Source organism: Anser anser (assembly GCF_964211835.1).
Source record: "Anser anser genome assembly, chromosome: 5".
Classification (NCBI taxonomy): Eukaryota; Metazoa; Chordata; class Aves; order Anseriformes; family Anatidae; genus Anser; species Anser anser.
The window spans coordinates 54,330,751-54,350,128 of NC_139725.1; the positions used below are offsets into that span (position 1 = coordinate 54,330,751).

Below are 19,378 nucleotides of genomic sequence, written 5' to 3' on the forward strand. Positions count from 1 at the left end.
CTGTCCTAGGCCATGAGAAATTGCAGTCGTCTTCGCTAAAAAAAGTAATAAGGAGATATTGTAATCCTGCATTTATTTAGGTATTTTGCCATTCATGAGTTCCTGAGACTTTTAAAAGTCCCTGTGATTCCTGCTAGGTAGTGTCATGCTGATCCTCATTCACGTGGACAAGGTGACATGATGGTCTCAGATCTTCCAATCTAATATGGGAATCCTACTAATTAATTAACCAGAAATGACACTATCACTTATCTTACAGGATAGCAGCCCCGCGCTTGCTGCCTGTAACTCTATGAACAGTTGTAAAAGCGCTGGCTAAAAACACAAAGTTAAAAAAAGTTATCCCACTGAATCTTTTCAGCAGCTGACCTCTGCTCTGAAAGCCTCTGGAGCGTGTTTGCCTTCGGAGCACAGCGAGCTCATTGATGAGGGAAGCCTCGAGCTGAGCAGTTGGCTGTTGGTTTGCATAGCGGCTCTTGCAGGAATTGGAAGACCAGGCAGTGATGTTGTAAACTCCGTTTCAAAGAGAATGAGTGCTTAGGGGAACCGTACACTGTGTTTGCTGTGAGTTGTGTAGAAAGGTTTCTGTTTTGACTAGCATCAAAAATGAACGCGAACATCGCAAGTGAAAAACAGCCCTGCTGCACTTGAATTCAAGGCAGAGTAAGACTGGGGTGAGCAGGAAAAGCAAAGTTCAGGCTTTCCTCTTTCACCCAAGACGGATCTTGGTTAACTCTGACTTTGGAGGTAAAATCCCCTTTCCTACAAAGAGAGAGGCAGAGCACTGGCTTGCACGGGGCTACCTCATCTGTGCTGGCTGCTCGGGTACTGTGTACAGTGAGCATACTTGTCGTGAAGTGCATCCTAAATATGGAAGATGACTTTTCTTAACGGTTGTGTTCTCTCTGGTGGTTTTAATGTCTTATTAGGTTGTAACCAGAAACATCTGCTTTGCAGTCCCTCTCTCTCTGGTTGCTTGTGGAATAATTCATTTGCATGAGATGGTGTGACCGCGTGTGTTTCTGTGTTCCTGCAGCGTGCCCTTATTATCTCTTAACACTATCACATTTGCTTAAAGGAAAATAAAACCAATGCCAAGGTCATTACGGCTTTAAAGACACCGCGTCCCAAGTAAATTCAGATTCCTTTTGTTCCCAGGGGTGATTCTTTGCCATGCGTGCTTCCCCTTTCGCTCTAGCCCCTTCAGTCTCCCCTTTTTCACCACCGTGGGGTCAGATGCTGCTGTGGCACGGATCGCTGTGTCCCAGTGATGTTGCTGCCTGTATCTTGGCTGCCTTGCCAGCCTCCGAATGCCACAGCTCAGTGGGACAGCTGCTGTCCCCTGGCAGGGTGACCTGAGACTCTCCAGGGCTGTAGCCGAGTTTGGATGGATGCTTCAGACTTCAGCCAGACCATCCACACAAGAAGATGTTTCCTTGTACTGGGGACGAGCTTTAGCAGTAGAAGAAAGAGGCAAGCCAAGGTGGGGAGCAGCCCTGGGGGTGCCGCCTCCCCCTGACTTCCCCAGCAGCGCTCTCCCTCCGCCCCATCACCTTCCCCTCCCAGGTGCAGGGCTGATTGCCCAGCAGCTGAACCTCCACCATTTCCAGCAGCCCTCTCCCTTACCCTGCTCTCCGGCCAGCAGCCCAGCCCGGTCCCCCAGCCTAAGCCGGCACCCTTAACCCCGAGGCTCTGCCCGGTCGTGCACAGCCGCCCCACGAACCCTTCCTCCGACCCTGCCGAGCTCCCCTGGGGCTGTCGGGATCCCAAACAAGCGGGGTCCCGCGGCTCTCTCCCTTTCGGGGTGCCCCCCCCCCCCAGCATCCTCGCCGTTGCCGTGGCGATTGCGTGCGCTGTTGCTAGGCGGCTGGAGCATCTTCCCTCGCCTGCTGCAATGCCGCCAGGTCCGTAACTTTCCTCGCTCCTCTTGCCCTCCTTCTCTTTGGCAGAGATGGCTCTTACCCCGCTTCGTCCCGCGGCGCTGCCGCGAGTTGTCGGGGTTAACCCTATAAAACGTACAAAGCCCGCGTGCGTATCGCAAATGGCATCGATGGCAACGAATTCAGGGCCGAAGGAGTTAAACTGGTTGGGGATAGACTACAGAGGAAATGATTTCTAGTAGATAAACTACTTAAAATGTTCTAGCATTCATGGAAGGGGAGGTTGGTGGCTGCAGTCTTTTGTTGCATCCCTGGTGGTGTAAATGACTAAAAGCACAGCCTAAAATTTCACTGCAAGGTAAGAAAATCAGCTCGAATGGGCCTGATTAATCTCTTGGGTTATGCTATATATTTAGTTTTTTCTCGTCCTCTGCTTGCGTTTACCGATTTTGATGTAGCATGTGAACGATAATTTAGCCTGCCGTGGAGAGTATTTGACTTATTTGGCTCGGGTAATAAAGATATCAGCCTGTATTCTTGGAGTGTGCTGCATTAATCAGACTTGCAGGAGTGATCACATGGTACTCTATCGCCTTTCCCTGGTAGCTGCTGCTTGTCAGCAGCTGGCTGAGCTGTAGGCTGCAGGCCAGTATCTGCATACCCTTTCTCTTCAGAATATTTCAAATATCCTGTCTCGTCAGTATGCGTTTTGCTGCAGTTTGACAAACTAAATGGTCCTCCTGCACGTTAAGAAGATCATTTTACATTTCAGAGCATTGGTGTAGTCACTAGGCCATGTATGCATTTGAAGAATTCAGGTAGGCTCTCTGTTTTATACATCAGCGTGCTTGGTTTTTGTTCTCACTAGGTTTTTGCTGTGTAATGTCAGTCAGCTCTACAGTTAGCTCTTCAATGTGCAGATATTTCTCATGTTGTTTTTTTAAAACCCCTACCCTTTGCATGGGGAGAAGTGCTTGAAGGGTAGGGTGCAGGTAACGGTAGCTAACTGCATGATGAAGTGCAAAGCCGGGTAATTGATTATATCTTGCACGAATTTCATAGCCGTGCAGCCAGAAGCAGCGAGTACAGTGCAGTTATAAATATAAACCAGAAAGCGTTCTGTTTAAAAGGGTCTTTGCTATTTTTGGTGACTCGAAATCTGACAGATGCTCCTGTGAGATAGAATACGGATTGTGATGGAGAAGGGAAAATTGATGCTTGGATTGTGTATAGGATTATATTTTGTGCTGCTGCAGAGTATGCGTGTCTGTCTGTCGTAATCTTGTGGCTGCAGAATTCCACGGGAATGATGTTTAAAGTAACGATATGGCTGAGGTTGGTGGGCTTGGTTTCATGTTTGCAAACATTTGAGCAACTGTGATTGCTGGAGTATAAAATTAGCACCTTTTATTTGATATTGGTTCTGCTCAGCACTGCCGCTGCCCCCTCTCCTCCTCCATCCCCACCCCCAATATAACTCCATCCTTATGCAAGTGCTGAGGTCTCCTAAAACCTCAATAATTTTTTGAAGACATGCAACAGAATTTCTACAGAAATGGATTATTTTATCTGCAGTAAAACAAGGTTGGGCTCTAAAAATTCCTGGTCAGTTGTTGCAGGGCAGGGGTGTATCACTTTTTTTTTTCCTAATTTTGCTTGGTGTGTTCGGTTTCTCATAACTTGTGTTATAAAATTTCTGGAACAAATGGTGACAATGTTGTGGCAGCATTAGGGATCACCTCACGGTATGTTTGTCTGTCTGTATATCATCATCATCGTGTACCTTAAAAATACTCTATCCTTTTTGATTCCAAAAAGAGGTTGTTTGACCAAGTGTGTAACTAGATGAGAGGTTGGATTGTCCTTGTATGCACAAGGAACACTTTGTACCAAATATTTTCTAATTAAACTTTCTAGCATCAGACAAAATATTATCAACGTCATTTCTGTCCTTTGTCAAAGCATTTAATATATTGGCAATTTGCCTTACTTCCTACTTTGCTGATCAGTCCAGCGTGGAAGTGAGCAGTGTCAAAAACGGGAAAAGCAGCTGCAGGACCCCCCCGAATGTCCTGATGCCAGCCCTAAATGCTGAGGAGACCCAAGCTAGCGGTGTGTGCTGCTTCTGTTGTGAAATGCAGCGTGATGCCATCTGACTGAAAAGATTTTGCTGGAAGACCAGATAGTGCTGTGTAACTGCAGTTGTCATAGGGCTGTCAGGAGATGCTTCAAATCTTGACATCGCTGATTGTTGGCAGTAAATTAAGCTGCAAATGGGCCCCAAACTTACTGTGCCGCTTACTGTGCCCGCAGAGTGATTTGTATTTCACCCAGTTGAATCAATCCTGCTCTTAATAGAGTGAAACTCTAAAAACAATAAATCTACCCAAGGAAAAAGAAAAAAAAAAAAAGTGTTTTAAAAATTCTGTTCTAAAGCCTTAGCTGCCTTTCGGTGGTGTTCCTAGACATCTTGGGCCAGGAAGGCACCTACTTTTATGGCAAGAATGGTCAAATGCCAATTACACACCCATTAAGATTATTAAATTACTTGTCTTCCCTTAGACTTGCTTTGAAAATAGTATTAACATTTGATGTGCAGAATGCTAGACCTTTTCTTTGAAATATTGAGCACTGCTAGGGCTGTGGTTTCTGTATGGCAGCGTTTAAATGGCATTTGTTTTATTAGGCATTTCAGCGGTGTTTTGTTAAGGTTGTGTCTGCGTGGTGATGCGTTTTTTATGGCACGATTATTCCCATGCCTGTGGCTGTATTGCGTTTTGATGGGTCAAAATGTGTCTTGCAAGAGAAAGAGAAGAGGGTTGGTCAAGTTGAGCAGTGGGGTGGAAGGGCCCCCATGAGCTGATGGATGCAGTGGATGTATCAGCAGGTGGCACCCTTCTCTGGACCGATGGCCCCTGGTGCTTGGAGGTCCCATGTTCTTTACAGCTAACGTTGTCCCATGGGCATAAACCATAAACGCTACCTGCCCTGCCCGGCAGCCCGACTGTGACCTGCACGTGGGTGCTCACATGCATCTTACCGAAGCACGGCTGTCTCCATCCTTTGGTGCACCTACGTGGCTTGAGGAGCCGAGCACCAGGCGCCGGAGAGGTGGCCACGCTGTGGTGCCTGCTTGTGCGAACCTGTGCACGTGTGCGTGTCGTTTCTGTATGTGCTGTTTTGTATTTCTCTTCCTGTCTCCAGGCTGGGCCTTAAAAACCCGTAGGACTCCGTGGACAGGTGGCAGCCTAACTCTCTGTCCCAGTTCCCCCAGCAGTTTGTTTGATGCTGTTCTTCGCTTTCCTGGCTGAGCAGTCCCGGGGTGTTTGTGTTGAGTGGGAAGCCCGGAGTTGGACTCGATGATCCCGGCGGGTGCCTTCCAGCTCAGGATGCTCTGTGCCGCTAGGCAGCGCTGGGCGTCCTGCAGGAAGGTCTCGCCCAGGTGATGAAGCGACCCCGGTGTGCTGTCGGTGAAACACCCGTTTGTGAAGCCTTCTGGGATGAAGCATTACCGCGTGGCTGCTGGGTGAATGAACAGACTCGAGCCTCGGAGGAAATAAGGGAGTAAATCCACTGAATGAGCTCACAGCTCCTTGCGCTGGGAGGGCTGGGTTTATCTTCCTCTTGGGAAGCACCTAATATCCCCAGAAAAACTGCAATGGCTTTTAAGGCGAGGGTGGAAGGAGCTAAGGCGGCTCTCGGTTCCCAGAGGCAGCTGGGTTCTGCGAGATAACGGTTGGGTCCATGTTCGTGCCGAGTTTCTGTGCTGCCTTCACAGAACCTCAAACCTTGCGTAATTTGGTTTGTGACTGGAGGTAACACTGCTCCTCAGCCACGTTTTTATCCTCTCCTGCTGACCTCGCTGTCTGAAGAGGACTTTGCATGTGAAGCCAACAGGAGGTGTCACCCACTTGGCCACGAGTGGTGCTTCTCTGTCTTTGTTCAGTCCAGATTTAGCTCTTTAGTGGCAGAACACAAATGCATTTTTTCTTTTGTTTCCATGCCTTTATCTGTGCGGGATATTACTTGGTATTCTTCACAGTGAGCTACTGTCTGTCTATTTCTGACACACCGCCCACCATGGCATCGCAGTATTTTTAACCGCATCTTCTATTCCCCCAACCACCGAGCAAACCTGAGAATGCTACAAAAAGGAAAAGGAGGCTTTTGAAGTAGCTGCCTGTGAGCAGAGGAAGCAAAATCTGCTGATGAATAGCAAGCAAAGTTGAAAATGAACGTAAAGCGTTTCAGTGCAGGGTTTCTGTCTTTCTGCGGTGGGTGCAGAACCTCTCGTCCGATGATCCCCCAAACCAGTAGCAGCGCTCAGGCAGCACCTCCTGATCTTAAAACTCAAAGCCAGGTGGCTTTTGCTTCCCCCTGCCCCAAAGAAATAGCAAAACCCTTCACAGGAAGGACAAAAGGCTGGTGCACAGGAGGAAGGAAGGCCTGTCTTCTGGGGCTTGTCGGGCTGAACGCCCCAAAGAAGGAGGCTGCCTGAATACCCCAGTTTTCAGAGGTGCAGCTCTAGTTGGAATAGCCAAGCAACTTCAGGAAGCTCTAGGTGAGGCACTTGAAGGGATTTGCTTGTGTCACAAATTGCTCTTCAAAGGAAATAAGATCTGCTGTTCTTTCCTGCGAGAAATATGATCCTGTTGATGAGCAAGAAGCAGCAGGAGAGTAGCCGAAGGAGTATTTCAGCTGCTACAGGAGCGTGGCTTTTGTGGAGAGGGGCAATGGGGTTGCAGCACTACAGAGGAGTGGAACAAATCACTGCTCCGTGTCAGCGACTTTGACCTCCAGGTGAGATGGAGCAGCGAGTGAGAAGCTCACCAAATAGCGTAGTTAGTCTTTTCTGACGGGAGCGAAGAAGATCTGGGGCGTAATCGTCGCTGAAGTCAAAAAGCGTTAAAACGCAGGGGAGCAAATGAGCTTAAAATGGACAAAACCCAAGGATGGTATTTTGGCAGCCCATAATCGCTTGCAGTATCTCAGCCCCTTCAACCTGCATTGCTGGGTAACAGCCACCGAAGTGTGAACCTGGAAGGGGATGGCCTGGCTCCGGCAGCCAGGGGCTTTGCAGGCGCGCTGAGTCTCTGCTTGCTCAGCGCCTGCTCCTCCTGCAAACCAGCTGGCTACGTTTGGTTCTTCTGTCCTTCTGCGAGTACGGGGAAATTGCATGTAAAACTTGATAAAAATACATCTCTGAGGCAGAAGCTTCGGATTACACATGGGAACTGGCAAATCTCGTTGTTCTTGTTGCATATTCCTTATGATGCATCTCATCAGGGAAGATGCGTGTGCCCAGAGGGGACTTACAGCTGCAGGATCCCTAACACCCTTTGCGTCTCTCTTCGTGTTAGAGTTCACACTTAAGTTTGTGACCAAGAGGCCAAATTTTATGGGTTTGTTTTGAAACAAACCTGCACTAAATTAAAAAAAAGAAACCGATTACTTTTTTTTTTTTTTTCCTTTCTGAAGGTTGTTGCCTGAAATCTGCCCTTTGATATCTGAAATTGCCTTTAGATACTTGCATTTGGGACAGTTGTTATTTATCCACACAAAACAAAAACCCCGAGGAAATGTTGCTTCTTTATACGGCAGATTGAATCAAATGTTTTTGCTGACATATTTTTCCCTGTGACAACTGGCACTGCAGTTGTCACAGATTTCCTTGCTTTAGCGCAGATACGTTTGAAGAGCAGGAGAGGAATACTTCTAAGGAAGTAATACGAGAATACCGTTGCTGGGAATGAAGATAAGCACGTACCCTTCTCATAATTGCTATGTTGTAATATTTCTACTGAAGAGGAAAGTATCTGGAGACTCTTTGATAGAGATTGTGCGGTTAGGTTTCGCCAGATTTTACGAGAAAAACGTTCTGGTACCTGGGAGTATAATTTTATCCTAGCTATAAAAGCGAAAGAAAATTTATCGCGGGATATTTAGTGGATTAGAAGAGCTTCAGAGTGTATGTTAGGAGGTAAATTCCAGTCACATCAAAGTCAGTGCAAATTGTGTGGGGTGTGCATTTAGTGCCTGAAACGTGGGGCAGCCTGGGGAAGAATGCCATGCTTCTATCTTTTCCCCTCTCGATCTGCACACCCTACAGAGCACCCATCTCACTGGTGCCAGCCTCGGCTGGGCTCCCCAGCACCTACTGCAGTTTAATCCATTTGCAAAGACATGCATTTTTCTCTCTGCTCCCCTTGCCTTGTAGGTGTGGCAACCTGACTTTTTGCATTCTTCTGTTGTCTCTCTCATCTCGTATACATGTTTATACCCTCCCCCTCCTTTTCTTTATTTATTTACCATCCTTGTTGTAATATTCACAAACAAGCAGTAGCTGCCGTTAACGAGGATCCAGACACGCTTTTCAGAACTGAAGCCAGTTATCAAGTCACATGGAAATTGATGTCAATCTTTGAAATGAAAAGAAACATGTGAGTACAGACAGCTTCTTTAAAGAACAGAATTAATGATAATTTTAAAATCCACCTGTGGGCATTTATTAGAGAAAGTCATTCTCAGTCTTGCTAACTCTGCCTTGAGTGTAGAGTCTTTAAAGATTTGAAGCATTTTATCTGTCTATCTTTTGAAGTTTATCCTGTATGGTAAGCAGATGCTGCCTGCCTACTTCTCCTTACTGGCAGTGCCGGCTTCTTAGGGGCAGGTGCTTGGCTTTGCTGTCCCGGTGCCTTCCCCAGGTGCCCATTATCTCTGTCCCTGCCCTGAACTTCAGCCACATGACAGAGTGCATGCCTGGCTTCCCACTTGCCTTTTCTCTGACTACACGTTACAATTAGGAGATATTTCTTCCCCAAAAGAGCAGTCAGGCATTGGAACGGATTGCCCAGGGAGGTGGTGGTGTCACCGTCCCTGGGGGTGTTCAAGGAAAGGTTGGACGTGGTGCTTAGGGACATGGTTTAGTGGGTGACATTGGTGGTAGGGAGGTGGTTGGACCAGATGATCTTGGAGGTCTCTTCCAACCTTAATGATTCTATGATGAGCTTGACCCCCATCCTCATAAGCTTCACGTTCATCAGTTACAGGTGGAGAAGATATGCTGTTTATGGGGGAAAAATGTGGCAAGAAAGCTGATGTGTCACTACTAGAAGCAGTTTTCATCTGAGGACGTGTGCGCTTTTCAGGAACAAGACTTTTACTCTCCCCTGGTGGTTCTGTGTGATGGTACCTGTAGCTGCAGGCTGCTGGCTGACCAGCAGCTGGAGAGCTTCTTCGTGCCAGCTTGGGTTTAGTTCCATGCTTTGCACTGTGCAGCACAGCAGGGCCTGTCTCCTTTAGAAACCATAGCTGCCTCCTGCTAGAGACTGATTTGGGTCAGGCAAGGTAATGAGAAGTAAAATTGGGGGGTTTGTAGTATTACCTTCCAAGAGCAGCTAGAGGAAGGTGACACTTCAGTGCTCTTTGCTGCAGCTGGTGTAGAGAGGGGGAAGGTGAGGAGGATGAAAGTCTGTGAAATAGCCCCTCTCTTTCCATCTAGCTGCAATGACAGCAAAGCCGTACTTTCAAGAAGAAAGGGAAGGACTGGGGTGAGAGGAAAGCTTTCCCAGGCGATAGGTGCATGCAGCAGGAGGTGGTAATGCTGCAAAGTGCCACAAAGTTTGGGGGATAACGGCCCAGCAAAGCTGACCGCTGGGCTAGGCGCAGGGATGCCAGCTCTGTTTTGTGGAGGCAGAGCTGAGGGTTTGGGTCTGAAACTGAATGAAAATAAACTTAAAAGTAAAATATTTCCAGCTGCTCTGTGGTGAAAGTAGATGCGTTGATACTTGTCGATTGTTAGAAATCGAAGCATGAGCGTTTCAGTTCGGCACGTTCAGGCAGGGTGGTGGTTCAGCTTATGGAGAGTTAACTGAAGTCCTACTTTGCCTGATTCTGGATGATGTGGGATGACAACCCGGCCTTAGAATCATACGGAGCTGGATTTAAATCTGGATTGTCCGCATCCTTGCCGAGTGTCTTTGGCGTTTAGCCACAGGGCAGGAGAGATTGTGCTGCCTTTAGGGCAACCAATGTATTTCCATACAACATGCTATCATAGTGCTGCTGTAGCTGTCATGGTCTAAAGATACAAATGTATGTGTATGAAGGGAGGGGGAATATCTTTTATTAAACCAACTTCTATAATTGGCAAAACCAGGAGAGCTTATGATTACACAACCCTTTTGCAGATCTGAAACAGAAGTTTTGAACAAACAAAAAATTAAGAAAATTTCAAAAACATGCAGAAGAAATGTAATTCTGTGAAGAAAAACCTCAGCTTTTCTTTTCATTAAAGTATCCATTCTTAGCAATACCGTAAATCCTCAGACTAACTTCCCATTAAATGTGTCTGTGGGAGAGAAGGAAAAGAGGGGAAAAAAATAAAAGCTTAAAGGAAATAAAAGGATAAAAAGTTTAGGAAAATAGACGATTGAAACTTTTGCTGCAGATTGAAGAGGATTTTTTTTTTGGCTCTAAAAGCTTGTCCTTTATTCTGACTGTAAGAACTGGTCTAATAAGAAGAGTATTCCTGTAAACTTTGCCTCCACAGAACATCTCTGCTTGATGAGACAGCACTTTTTGATGTCGTTTCATGCTAACTGCATTTCATGTAGTTAACACTGTCCTGTCCAGCTGTCACAGCTTTGCTGCTGTTTGGCAAGGGGCTGTCTCTTATAAAGCTGGGTTAAAATGCCAGTAACGGATAAGGCTCTTTTTGTCATTCGTTACAAGTTATATGAGATCAAAGTCACGTTCTTCTTTTGGTTGGGGAATGCAAATCTAAGAATCATATTTCAAAAATCAAGAAAAAATTCATCTTGCATGGATCATATATACCTAAGAGCATGTATCTGCTCTGATTATTACAGGGAGGAGGATCAGCTGGATACTATTTATGAAGAAAATTGGCCTTGGTATTTAAATACTCACATAGATGTGGAATATTTAGTTATTTGAAAATTTGTTTGTTTTACAGTGTTAAATAATGTGGAAAATCTGATTCTAGACTTGTCTATGTGTATTGCAGAGTGGAGGGAGTGGGAATCATGACCCTGTTGTCGTAGAAGCTGCAATTTTTCTTATATCTATGATCTTTCAGCACATCAGGTTGCGGGTAAATAAGACTGATATAGACTTCTTCCACTGGAAGCCACTAAAACTGGCAAGGTAAAACATACCCTGTGTGATTCTTACTTCAGTAGTAAGATGTATCAGTAAATGTTTGCAACTGATGAAGTGGTAGAGGTAGGTAATGGTGATGAAAGCCTTTTCAGGAGAACATACAAAAAAGACAAAGTGAAGAAAAATTTCACATATAACCCAGAAGAATGCGGTTAGAGCAAGGGAAGCGTGTTTCGTTTGTGACCTTGTCACCAGAGAAAGAGGTTATTGCCTAGAGCCTATACTGTAGGTCGCATGCAGTTACAGTACCACTTGGGCATAAATAAATGCATGTCCCAGTTACGCCAGATGACTGCACCATCACTGTACGCCCTTTGAAAGCAGAGAATACAGCCCAAGCTTCACCCACTGTGCTTTAAAGCAAACAAGACAGTCCCTTGAGTCTGTATGTTGTATAGTGTGTATGTGTATAAGTGTGCTGTATGGTGCAACTGGACTCATCCCGTTACAGTACTGGGACATTTCTGTTGCAAGGAAAATAGAAAATTATTTAAGAATCTTAAGTAATTAGTACCGTGAAAGGTGGGGAAAAAAATCAAACAAAACACCAACTTTGGGAAAGATCACACTTCAGAGACAGTACTGGGTTGGTAGGCAAGATTAGTGGCATTAATAACAGGTAATGCTTTCATGTCAATAGGTTCCCTATAGCCATTTTTAGCTACTGCAAATAACTAATGGTAATTTCTAAACTCACTCAGACAGCACAGGCTCATTAAACCAAGATATGCATTTATTTAAACTATTTATAAAGTGCAGTATGAAAAGGAGGAGAAAGAAAACATCTGATCACAGAAGAAAGTGAAGAAGAATCCACAGGGTACAGCACATGTAAGGTATCTAGATCATTTAACATGAAAAAGATGTCAGATTTAGTGTGGAAAATCCTGACACTGCTGACAAAGATGTAGCAACATCCTGGCTTTGAAGGTTGAAGTAGGAGAAAATCAATCCTGAAATACGATGCCATTTCCCAGCACCGAGGCTTGTGGAAGAGCGGAGGTGCTGAGAGGGGAAAGCCGTGCGCTTGTCACCACCTCGGCGCTGAGCTGCAGTTTTGTGCCTTCTATTCTCTCCCCCACGGAAGGGATCGCATCCATGCCTGGTGGTGCAAAAGTCTCGGGTACGGATGGCTGTGGGTAAAAGCTCGGTGCAGCTCTGTCCTGACAGCTTCCTACATCCTCTCTGCGCTCCAGCCACGCTTGTGTTCCCGTCGGTCTGCGTCAGGGTGACCCCGATTGCCAAGTCCTCGGGACTTCACTTGGCCGCTGCTGCCTGTGTGGGCGAGGGGCGAGCAAGGGGTCAGGCGCAGGCCGTTTCTCCCTGTGGATGTGCGATTTGGCTTCTGAGGTCTGCAGCGTGTTTTGCTTTGCTTCCCTTGTTGGTCTGGTGGAAGCATCTGAGGTCAGCCCTGCTGAGGACGGCAGCCCTGAGCCTGGGGGCGTGGGGAGGAGCCGGGCCCGCGCTGCCTCGGGCGGCTGCTCCCAGTCCCGGGGTAGCCACTGGGGTACTGCCGAGGGCAGAGAGCCTCCTCCTTACTTCTTGGGCTTTTCCCCCGCCAGTTTCCCCACTGTGGGTTATGATCCACATAGAGTGGGGCATCCTCACGACCTCTGACATCCTAAAATCTGTATCTGCAAATGACACGTACGTAAATTAAAGCCACCGGTCTATGAACTGAGTCGGGTCTTCTAGTTGTTTCTCAGCGCTTCCAAAGGATGATGCGGAGCTTTCTGGTGGGTACCACAAATAGAAACTTGAATTTTAAGAACCCATTTTGAGACACGCATCCTGTTTTACACTTTATGGAGTCCATCTGGTAGAGGAGCTGTATTTAAGAAAATCCAGTGCAAGGGAAGCAAAATCCTGCCATTGCGTTGCTACAGTGGAAAAATACACACCGTACTGCAGCTTGTGCTCGTGGTTTAAGACGATGACTGGCAGAAAGTCTGTTTCCAGGGCTTTCTGTGCTGAACAGATTACTTAAACGAGAGATCCCTTCAGATGTCTGAGCTCAAATACAGAAGCATTAAGTAAAGAACTCAGGAACTTGAGTGAGGCTGCTCACTGAAACCATGATTAAGCTTTAAAGGAGGAAATCAAGCAAGGATCAGACGTAGCTGGGTGTGGAAAATATCTGTGGAAACAGGTGTTGCTTGTCACTTTGAGTTTTACTTGGATGCCCAAGCAAGCTCAGGCAAGCAGGGACGGAGATAGTGGGCAAGTGCAGAGGTATGGGTGTCCTTGGAGTGCTTGCTGCAACCCAGGGAAAGCTGTGTCCCCCCCCGAGAGCTCTTCATTTGGGCATAAAGGCCAGAGCAGTCATCTGGTTTGTAGTCAGTGCTTAGTGTGCAGACCCAAAGCCCCTGTAACCTTGAGAGGGGATCAAATCTGACAGTGGTGCTTGAGCTAGAAGTTAGCAGCCAGGAGCGAGGGCTGGAGGCTGTCTGCTTAAACCACCCCATCTGTTTAAACCAGGAGGGGTAGCAGAGCTGAGTGTGACCACGGCTTTGTGGTGGAAATGTGGGACAGGGAAATATGGCCCCTCTCAGGGATGGTGAGTAACTGGCCTGGAAGTGGTCTCCATAGCCCTCAGCTGGTTGCTGTTGCTGCAGAGTGTCCTTCGTGCCATGAGCACGGGTGGTGGGGGGCTCACTGGGCCAAGGATGCCTTCCCTCTGCAGCATAACTCTGTGTACGTATTCACATATATAGGCCCATAAGTATGTATATATTTGTGTCTTGTGTGTATTCCTATTGTAAATGGAAGCCGTTTTCAGACTGAAATGGAAGCATTTGTATTACGTAAGTATTTTCTTGGATATTACCTTGGTGGAGTTTGCGAGAATGGAAGATGGGGGCAGCAATGCTTGGTTTTGGTTTCTTGTGCAAGTCACTGTCTGCAGTGATTCAAGTGTGGCTTCTAGGCAGGAATTATTCATATTTGTCCATTAGACTTGGCAAAAGCCTGCAGGTTTGTTTACATTACTGAAATTCAAATCTATTTGTCTGGGAAACTTAATGGCAGAATGTGTGGGCTTTTATATACTTATATATAGTCATCTTTAGGCAGAAAGTAAGAAATGAATGTTTTGCATTAGTGGATGACTTGAACAGGCAACAGAAAAGGCAAGATGGTGGTGAACTTGTCAAGTGACAGAACAGAAGATACAAATCCCAGAGAAATAAGGATGCAAATACCACTTAGGACTGTCCAAAAATGAGTGCATGCAAATTAAGTTCAGCTGTTTCAAAGATAAATATCAGATAAGTGCTCTTTGTTACAGTAATCATGATGGAGCTCATGTAGTAGTTAATGGTACCGCTGTTTTTATGAGGGGCACTGGATTCTCAGCACACTATAAAGATGTTAATCAGCGAAGACGCAGCATTCCTGCAGGATTGTTATGATTATCCCTACTTCGCAGTTAGCAGGAAAACTAAGGTTAAATGACATGCCAAAGGTCAGATTCCAGATTAGATGTAGCGCTGGGAATAGAAGTCATGACTCAAACTCCTTCAAGCCATTTACTTAATTCAAGTGTTAGGAAGAAAGGCCTTGCCTTGTTGGGAATTCCAATCTGAGATCAGTCTGTAGAAGGTTGGGTGACTTCTACTTCTTTTTTCTGCAGTGGAAATTAGCCCCACTTTCAGCCATGGGAGGATAAGCAGCGCTGTGGGTGCAGTTGTGCAGATGTCTGAGATAGGCTTCATTTCCCCTAACTTGGAATGTCTGCGTATGACCTGGTCCCCGTTGGCTCCTTGTGTAACCAATGGCAAGAAAAAACTGCTGATAACGTGATTCGTCTGACCTGTTTTAGCTGCCTACTTTAGAAGCAGATGAAGCATGCTCTAAAAACACTTTCCCTTCTTTTGGTTTTAAGGGAGCCTAGATGAAGAACTGCCATGTATAGGTTGTCTGGGCTGGGTGAGGTGAAGCAGAACTTTGCACAGACAGTGTAAGCAGCTTTAGCAAGCCAGGTGGGCCAAACTGTGGTTTATTACAGCAATTTTTCTTTTTTCATAGTGGGGTTTTGCAGTTGGCCTGGCTGATGATGCTTGCTGCCAGCCCTAGACCTCGTTACCTAGAAATAAGAGATTGGTGTGTTCTTGCTGGTTACAGAGCAGGAGGTTATTAAAGGAAAGAGGAAGCATGTGTGAAGAAAGACATCAGAAGGAAACAGTGGATTCTCCCTGCCCTGATAGCTGAAGGCTAGCCTACCTATTGCCAAGCAGCTACGGATGACTTGCTCGGTTTTGGTGAATCTGGGGACTAGCAGCACCAGGCCACCTTGGTCTGTGAACATAAAGCCATGGTGGTGTACACCAGTATGGGGTGAGGTCTCTGCCTAAACCAGCTGCTGACAGGGGTAGCACTTACAGATTATCTGGCTTTCTCAGTGTTCTGTGTACGGAGCTTTCATTTTCTTATCCCATCGTTTTTATTCCAGCATGTGGCCCATGATTTAACGTCCATTAGATTCAACTTCAGTTTTGGAATATAAATTTGGGAATGACCCAGGTACTGACTCTGAGTTTGGGTGAGATAAGCGCTTTGAATTTGGTTTATTGCTTGAACATGTCTTTTTATTTCAGAAGATGGAGTAAATAAACTCCCTGATAAAACATGGGGTTAGTCAAGACAGAAGTTGGCTTGCAATAGGATTCAGTGTTACACGGGATGTTTCACTCAACTCCAATCACACCTCTTCAAACAAAATCACCTACTGTCCTCTTGTAGCATGCATTTAGAAGTTCTGTTCTGTATTTCTCTGATGTGTCCCCAAAACCTTCATGTTCTTTAAGTTTACTTTAAATTCTCCTTGGAATATATTTATAATGCAGTGCCTATGATACTTACACAGCCACCTGAAGTCTGCCTTTACACAGGTATCCTAAGCAATACTACATCAACATTCTCTGGTTAATTTATCCTAACCTAATTTATACTAACCCCACATGTCCTCATGTATTCATCCATCATATTTATAAAAGACTTCCCTGTGTGCTGAGTTGTATGATAGCCAGCATTTTTTGTGCTTTAGCTGAACTCTCTACTTGGGACTTTTAATAGCAGCTAAACCACAGAAATGTCTGTACTGCAGTGTCATGAAGCAGGGAAAGATGTATTTAAAAGTCCAAAGAGCTACTTGTGCCTGGGTAGTAAAAGCTGTGCAGATAAGGGAGACTCTGAGAATAACTTCCTTCATGATCTACCTACCTGCCCATTGGGATGCTGGAGGAGTTTTGGGAAATGCAGGGGATTTAAGAAGGTCACAGATTGTAGTAAATGCCCGAAACATGAAAGTGGATTTTTCAAAGTGCTGAGCCTTGCTCTGTGACTTATGCTGACAATCTGTAACTGTTGTCATCTCAGCTGGGTGCTGATGGTCTTCGTGCTTTGAATCAATTAACTAATGGATCTGGGATAGCTGACATTTTCCTCTTTTTCTTAAGTGCTTTGTTTTAAATGCCATACTAGACCAGCCTAGTTTCACTGGTGCGGGAGTTTCCAAACACTAAAAAGAAAATTCCCTTTGAGAAAATAATCCATGTGCTCCTGTTGGCATCATCGTGTCCCATCTTAAAGTGTTGTGTTTCCTTTAGCATAGCTAGAGATCTTCTCTGGGCAGTGCTGGGTCTTCCTGGGTCAGGCTTATGATTCAGGAAGCAGTGAAATAGCAAGGAATAATGAAAGCAAAGAACTTAATCGTGGAGCTTGGGCATAAGTTCCTGCTTTCTGAAAGCTTGTGCAGACGTGCCCATTACATTCAGTTTACATTTTAAATCCCCTCTCACAAGGATAACTGATAGCTTTTTGTTTTGAAAGTTGAGCTCCAGAGGAAGAAATGCCCTATCTCTTCTTATACCTGACTAAGCTTTTGCATCTTGCTGCTCTGAGAGATGCAAAGACATGCTTTGAACGTGCACATAAATATCCTAAGCCTAAGGTACAGTAACAGAGCCTAGGTTGAATTCAAGGCTACAACTACCTATGTGTCCCAGGAGCTGATCTCTTCTTCCCTCATTCCTGCCAGTTGTGGAGTGACTGAATTTGGCTGTTTATTGGAGCATGTTTGCAACTGTTACCAAATATTAAGGAGATGAATATGGAAATAGTTTTTAATGTTACTGAGTCTTCATCACAATTATAAGACACTAGTTGTTGTCCCTTTAGTAAGTGTGGTTTTGTTGTTGCTTTTTTTTAATTTGGAAATGAATTGACAGTTCATTTCTTGACAACTAAGGCATGAGAGAATGAACTTCGCAGTGAAATTTGGCTATAGTAAAACACGTAATCTGTTTGACTTCATCTTAAAGAAGGCAGTTGTTTAAAGCAGCTGGTTAAGTACACAGATGTTCTGGTTGAGGGCAATCTGATATTAAAATGGCATAAAGTGGCAAGAAATTATCATTTTAAAATGAATGGCTGACAAAAGAAATATTCAGTTAAGCACCCTACCCTTAATTATAGCGGCAGATATTTTGCTTTTAGAAGGATGCGATCAAAAGGTGCTGAACAACAGAGCCTTCTTTCTAGCAGAAAATGCTGTGTTGCACTTCCTTATGAAAGAAATGATGCCTTTATTGGCTTGCTGGACTCTGTTCCCCACTGTGAGACTGCAGCGTAAGTCTGCAACTGAAATGATGGTGGCTATGCAAAGAGGTTTTATTCATCTACAGCCGTAAGAAGGGCTGTGAGGAGATATAAGAAAAAAAAAAAAAGCTGAAGGTAATGTGTTTGTGTAAGGGTCCTGTTCCTCTAAAGGCACAAGTAAGGTTGAATTTTTAAGCTGGGATGGAGACCAGCTGCCTCAGTGCATTTCTTTATGAAACATGGCCTTTTGATTATAATATTTTACTCATCTCCAGGAATGGCTGCCCATTGAAGCATGGAAGTGTTGGGCTTCCTCTCCCCGCTGCAGAAAAGGAGGTAGATTTATGCAATTTCCTTGCACTTAATTTATTTGAACTTGCATAGCTGCGCCCTTGGGGCTGCAAAGGCCCTGGCCTTAGGGCCTGCTGCTTTTGGAAGCTTCTAAATGCCAACTCTAATCTGAGTTTTGATTTTTAAAAATACCAAGTTCCTTGACTTTTTGCTTGCAAAGAAAATGGAGTTACTCCCAGTAACTGAAATGCTGGTACCGTTATATTTCAGGATATAAGGTGGGAGAGCGAGCGATGTATAACTTTTTCATGTTCCTACAACAATAAAAAGCGGTGCCGTGTCTCCGATTACAACAATCAAACCAGTTAAACAGTCGCGTTCTTTCTTCATTTCACCCTCCTCTGCCTTGTACAGGTGTGTTCTCTACTGCAGCCTTCAGAGTTCTTTGTAGCCTGCCCTGAAGGTTCAAAGACCAAGGCAGTTTTGTATTGCCTGGGCCCCGAGATGACAGCTCCCTGCAGAAAGCACCCAAAAACTTGCAGGAAGGGAGGACTGGGGACACTGGAGTAGTTGGTGTTTTGGGAGCACAGTACAAAGAGCGACTGTGGGTATTTTCCCATCCCCTCTGTTGGCTGCCCAGTTTGCTGGCAAGACTGGAATAAAGACCCAGGGATCTAGCCAGAAACAGAAGGTAGGTAAGCGGCATGAAAGGTTGGTCTAACGCTTCTGAATCCTCCTGTAAGTAGGAAACCGCTCCGTCGTCTTCTGTGTCCTTCCCTATCTCAGCCTCCAAGACCTCCTCCCTTGGTGCAGATCTTTTTTTATCCCACCTGAAGCTTTCCCAGCTATCATTTCGTCACTTTAGCCCTGTGGCTGTCATTTCCGCCTCCCTTCCCTGCCCACCACCTTTCAATCATTGCCTTTAAAAGTGCTAGTAAGACCTGAAGTTGGTCGGGCTGGTCCACCCGTGGGGAAACAGTGGCCTATGTGCCAGTAGTCAACCGATGGTCTACAGCAGCATGGGACTGTGCAGAGTATGAAACTCCTCTGGGCAACAGATAGCAATCAGCAAGGTGACCTTGGTGTCTGCACTGGTGTGATCACAGCTTTATTAGTGCTGGGGAAACTTTAACTGAGATGCACGCCAACACCTTGAAGTCGCACTTCTTGTTGAGAGGTGCAACACTCGTCCTTCTGCAATCGTTGTCTCGTGAAACAATTTATTTTCTCCAGTGATGTGCGTCACCCAGGGTTGTTTTGATTAGTTGACCAAATTTGCTAGTGTATAATCACAGAGAGCCCCCTGTGTCTGAGGTTCTTGTAATCTGTCTGCCAGCTTGCACCGTCCCAGAGGCACTGATAAGAAAAGCCTTGCTCTGGCAGTGTTGTGTCTTGCGCAACATTTGGAGAGCTCAAAGCATGCATGG

General features: G+C 45.6%; 1 protein-coding gene across 6 annotated transcripts in view; it reads left to right on the top strand.

Annotated features, from left to right (window-relative positions):
• EVL (Enah/Vasp-like) overlaps positions 1 to 19,378 on the top strand; it is a 146,541-nt gene that overhangs the window by 20,820 nt on the left and 106,343 nt on the right. For 2 of the 6 annotated variants that reach the window (XM_083836556.1, XM_083836551.1), the window contains exon 1: positions 1,894 to 2,238. The exons of 2 other annotated variants lie outside the window; for them this stretch is intronic. Coding sequence is in view for 2 of the 4 variants with exons in the window: in XM_083836550.1 (XP_083692676.1) it covers positions 2,676 to 2,698 (23 nt within the window). In the remaining 2 variants the exon portion in view is untranslated. Of the gene's footprint in view, positions 1 to 1,893; positions 2,239 to 2,480; positions 2,699 to 19,378 lie in introns of those variants that run through there. 2 more of the 6 variants (XM_083836550.1, XM_083836558.1) reach the window with 1 other exon arrangement.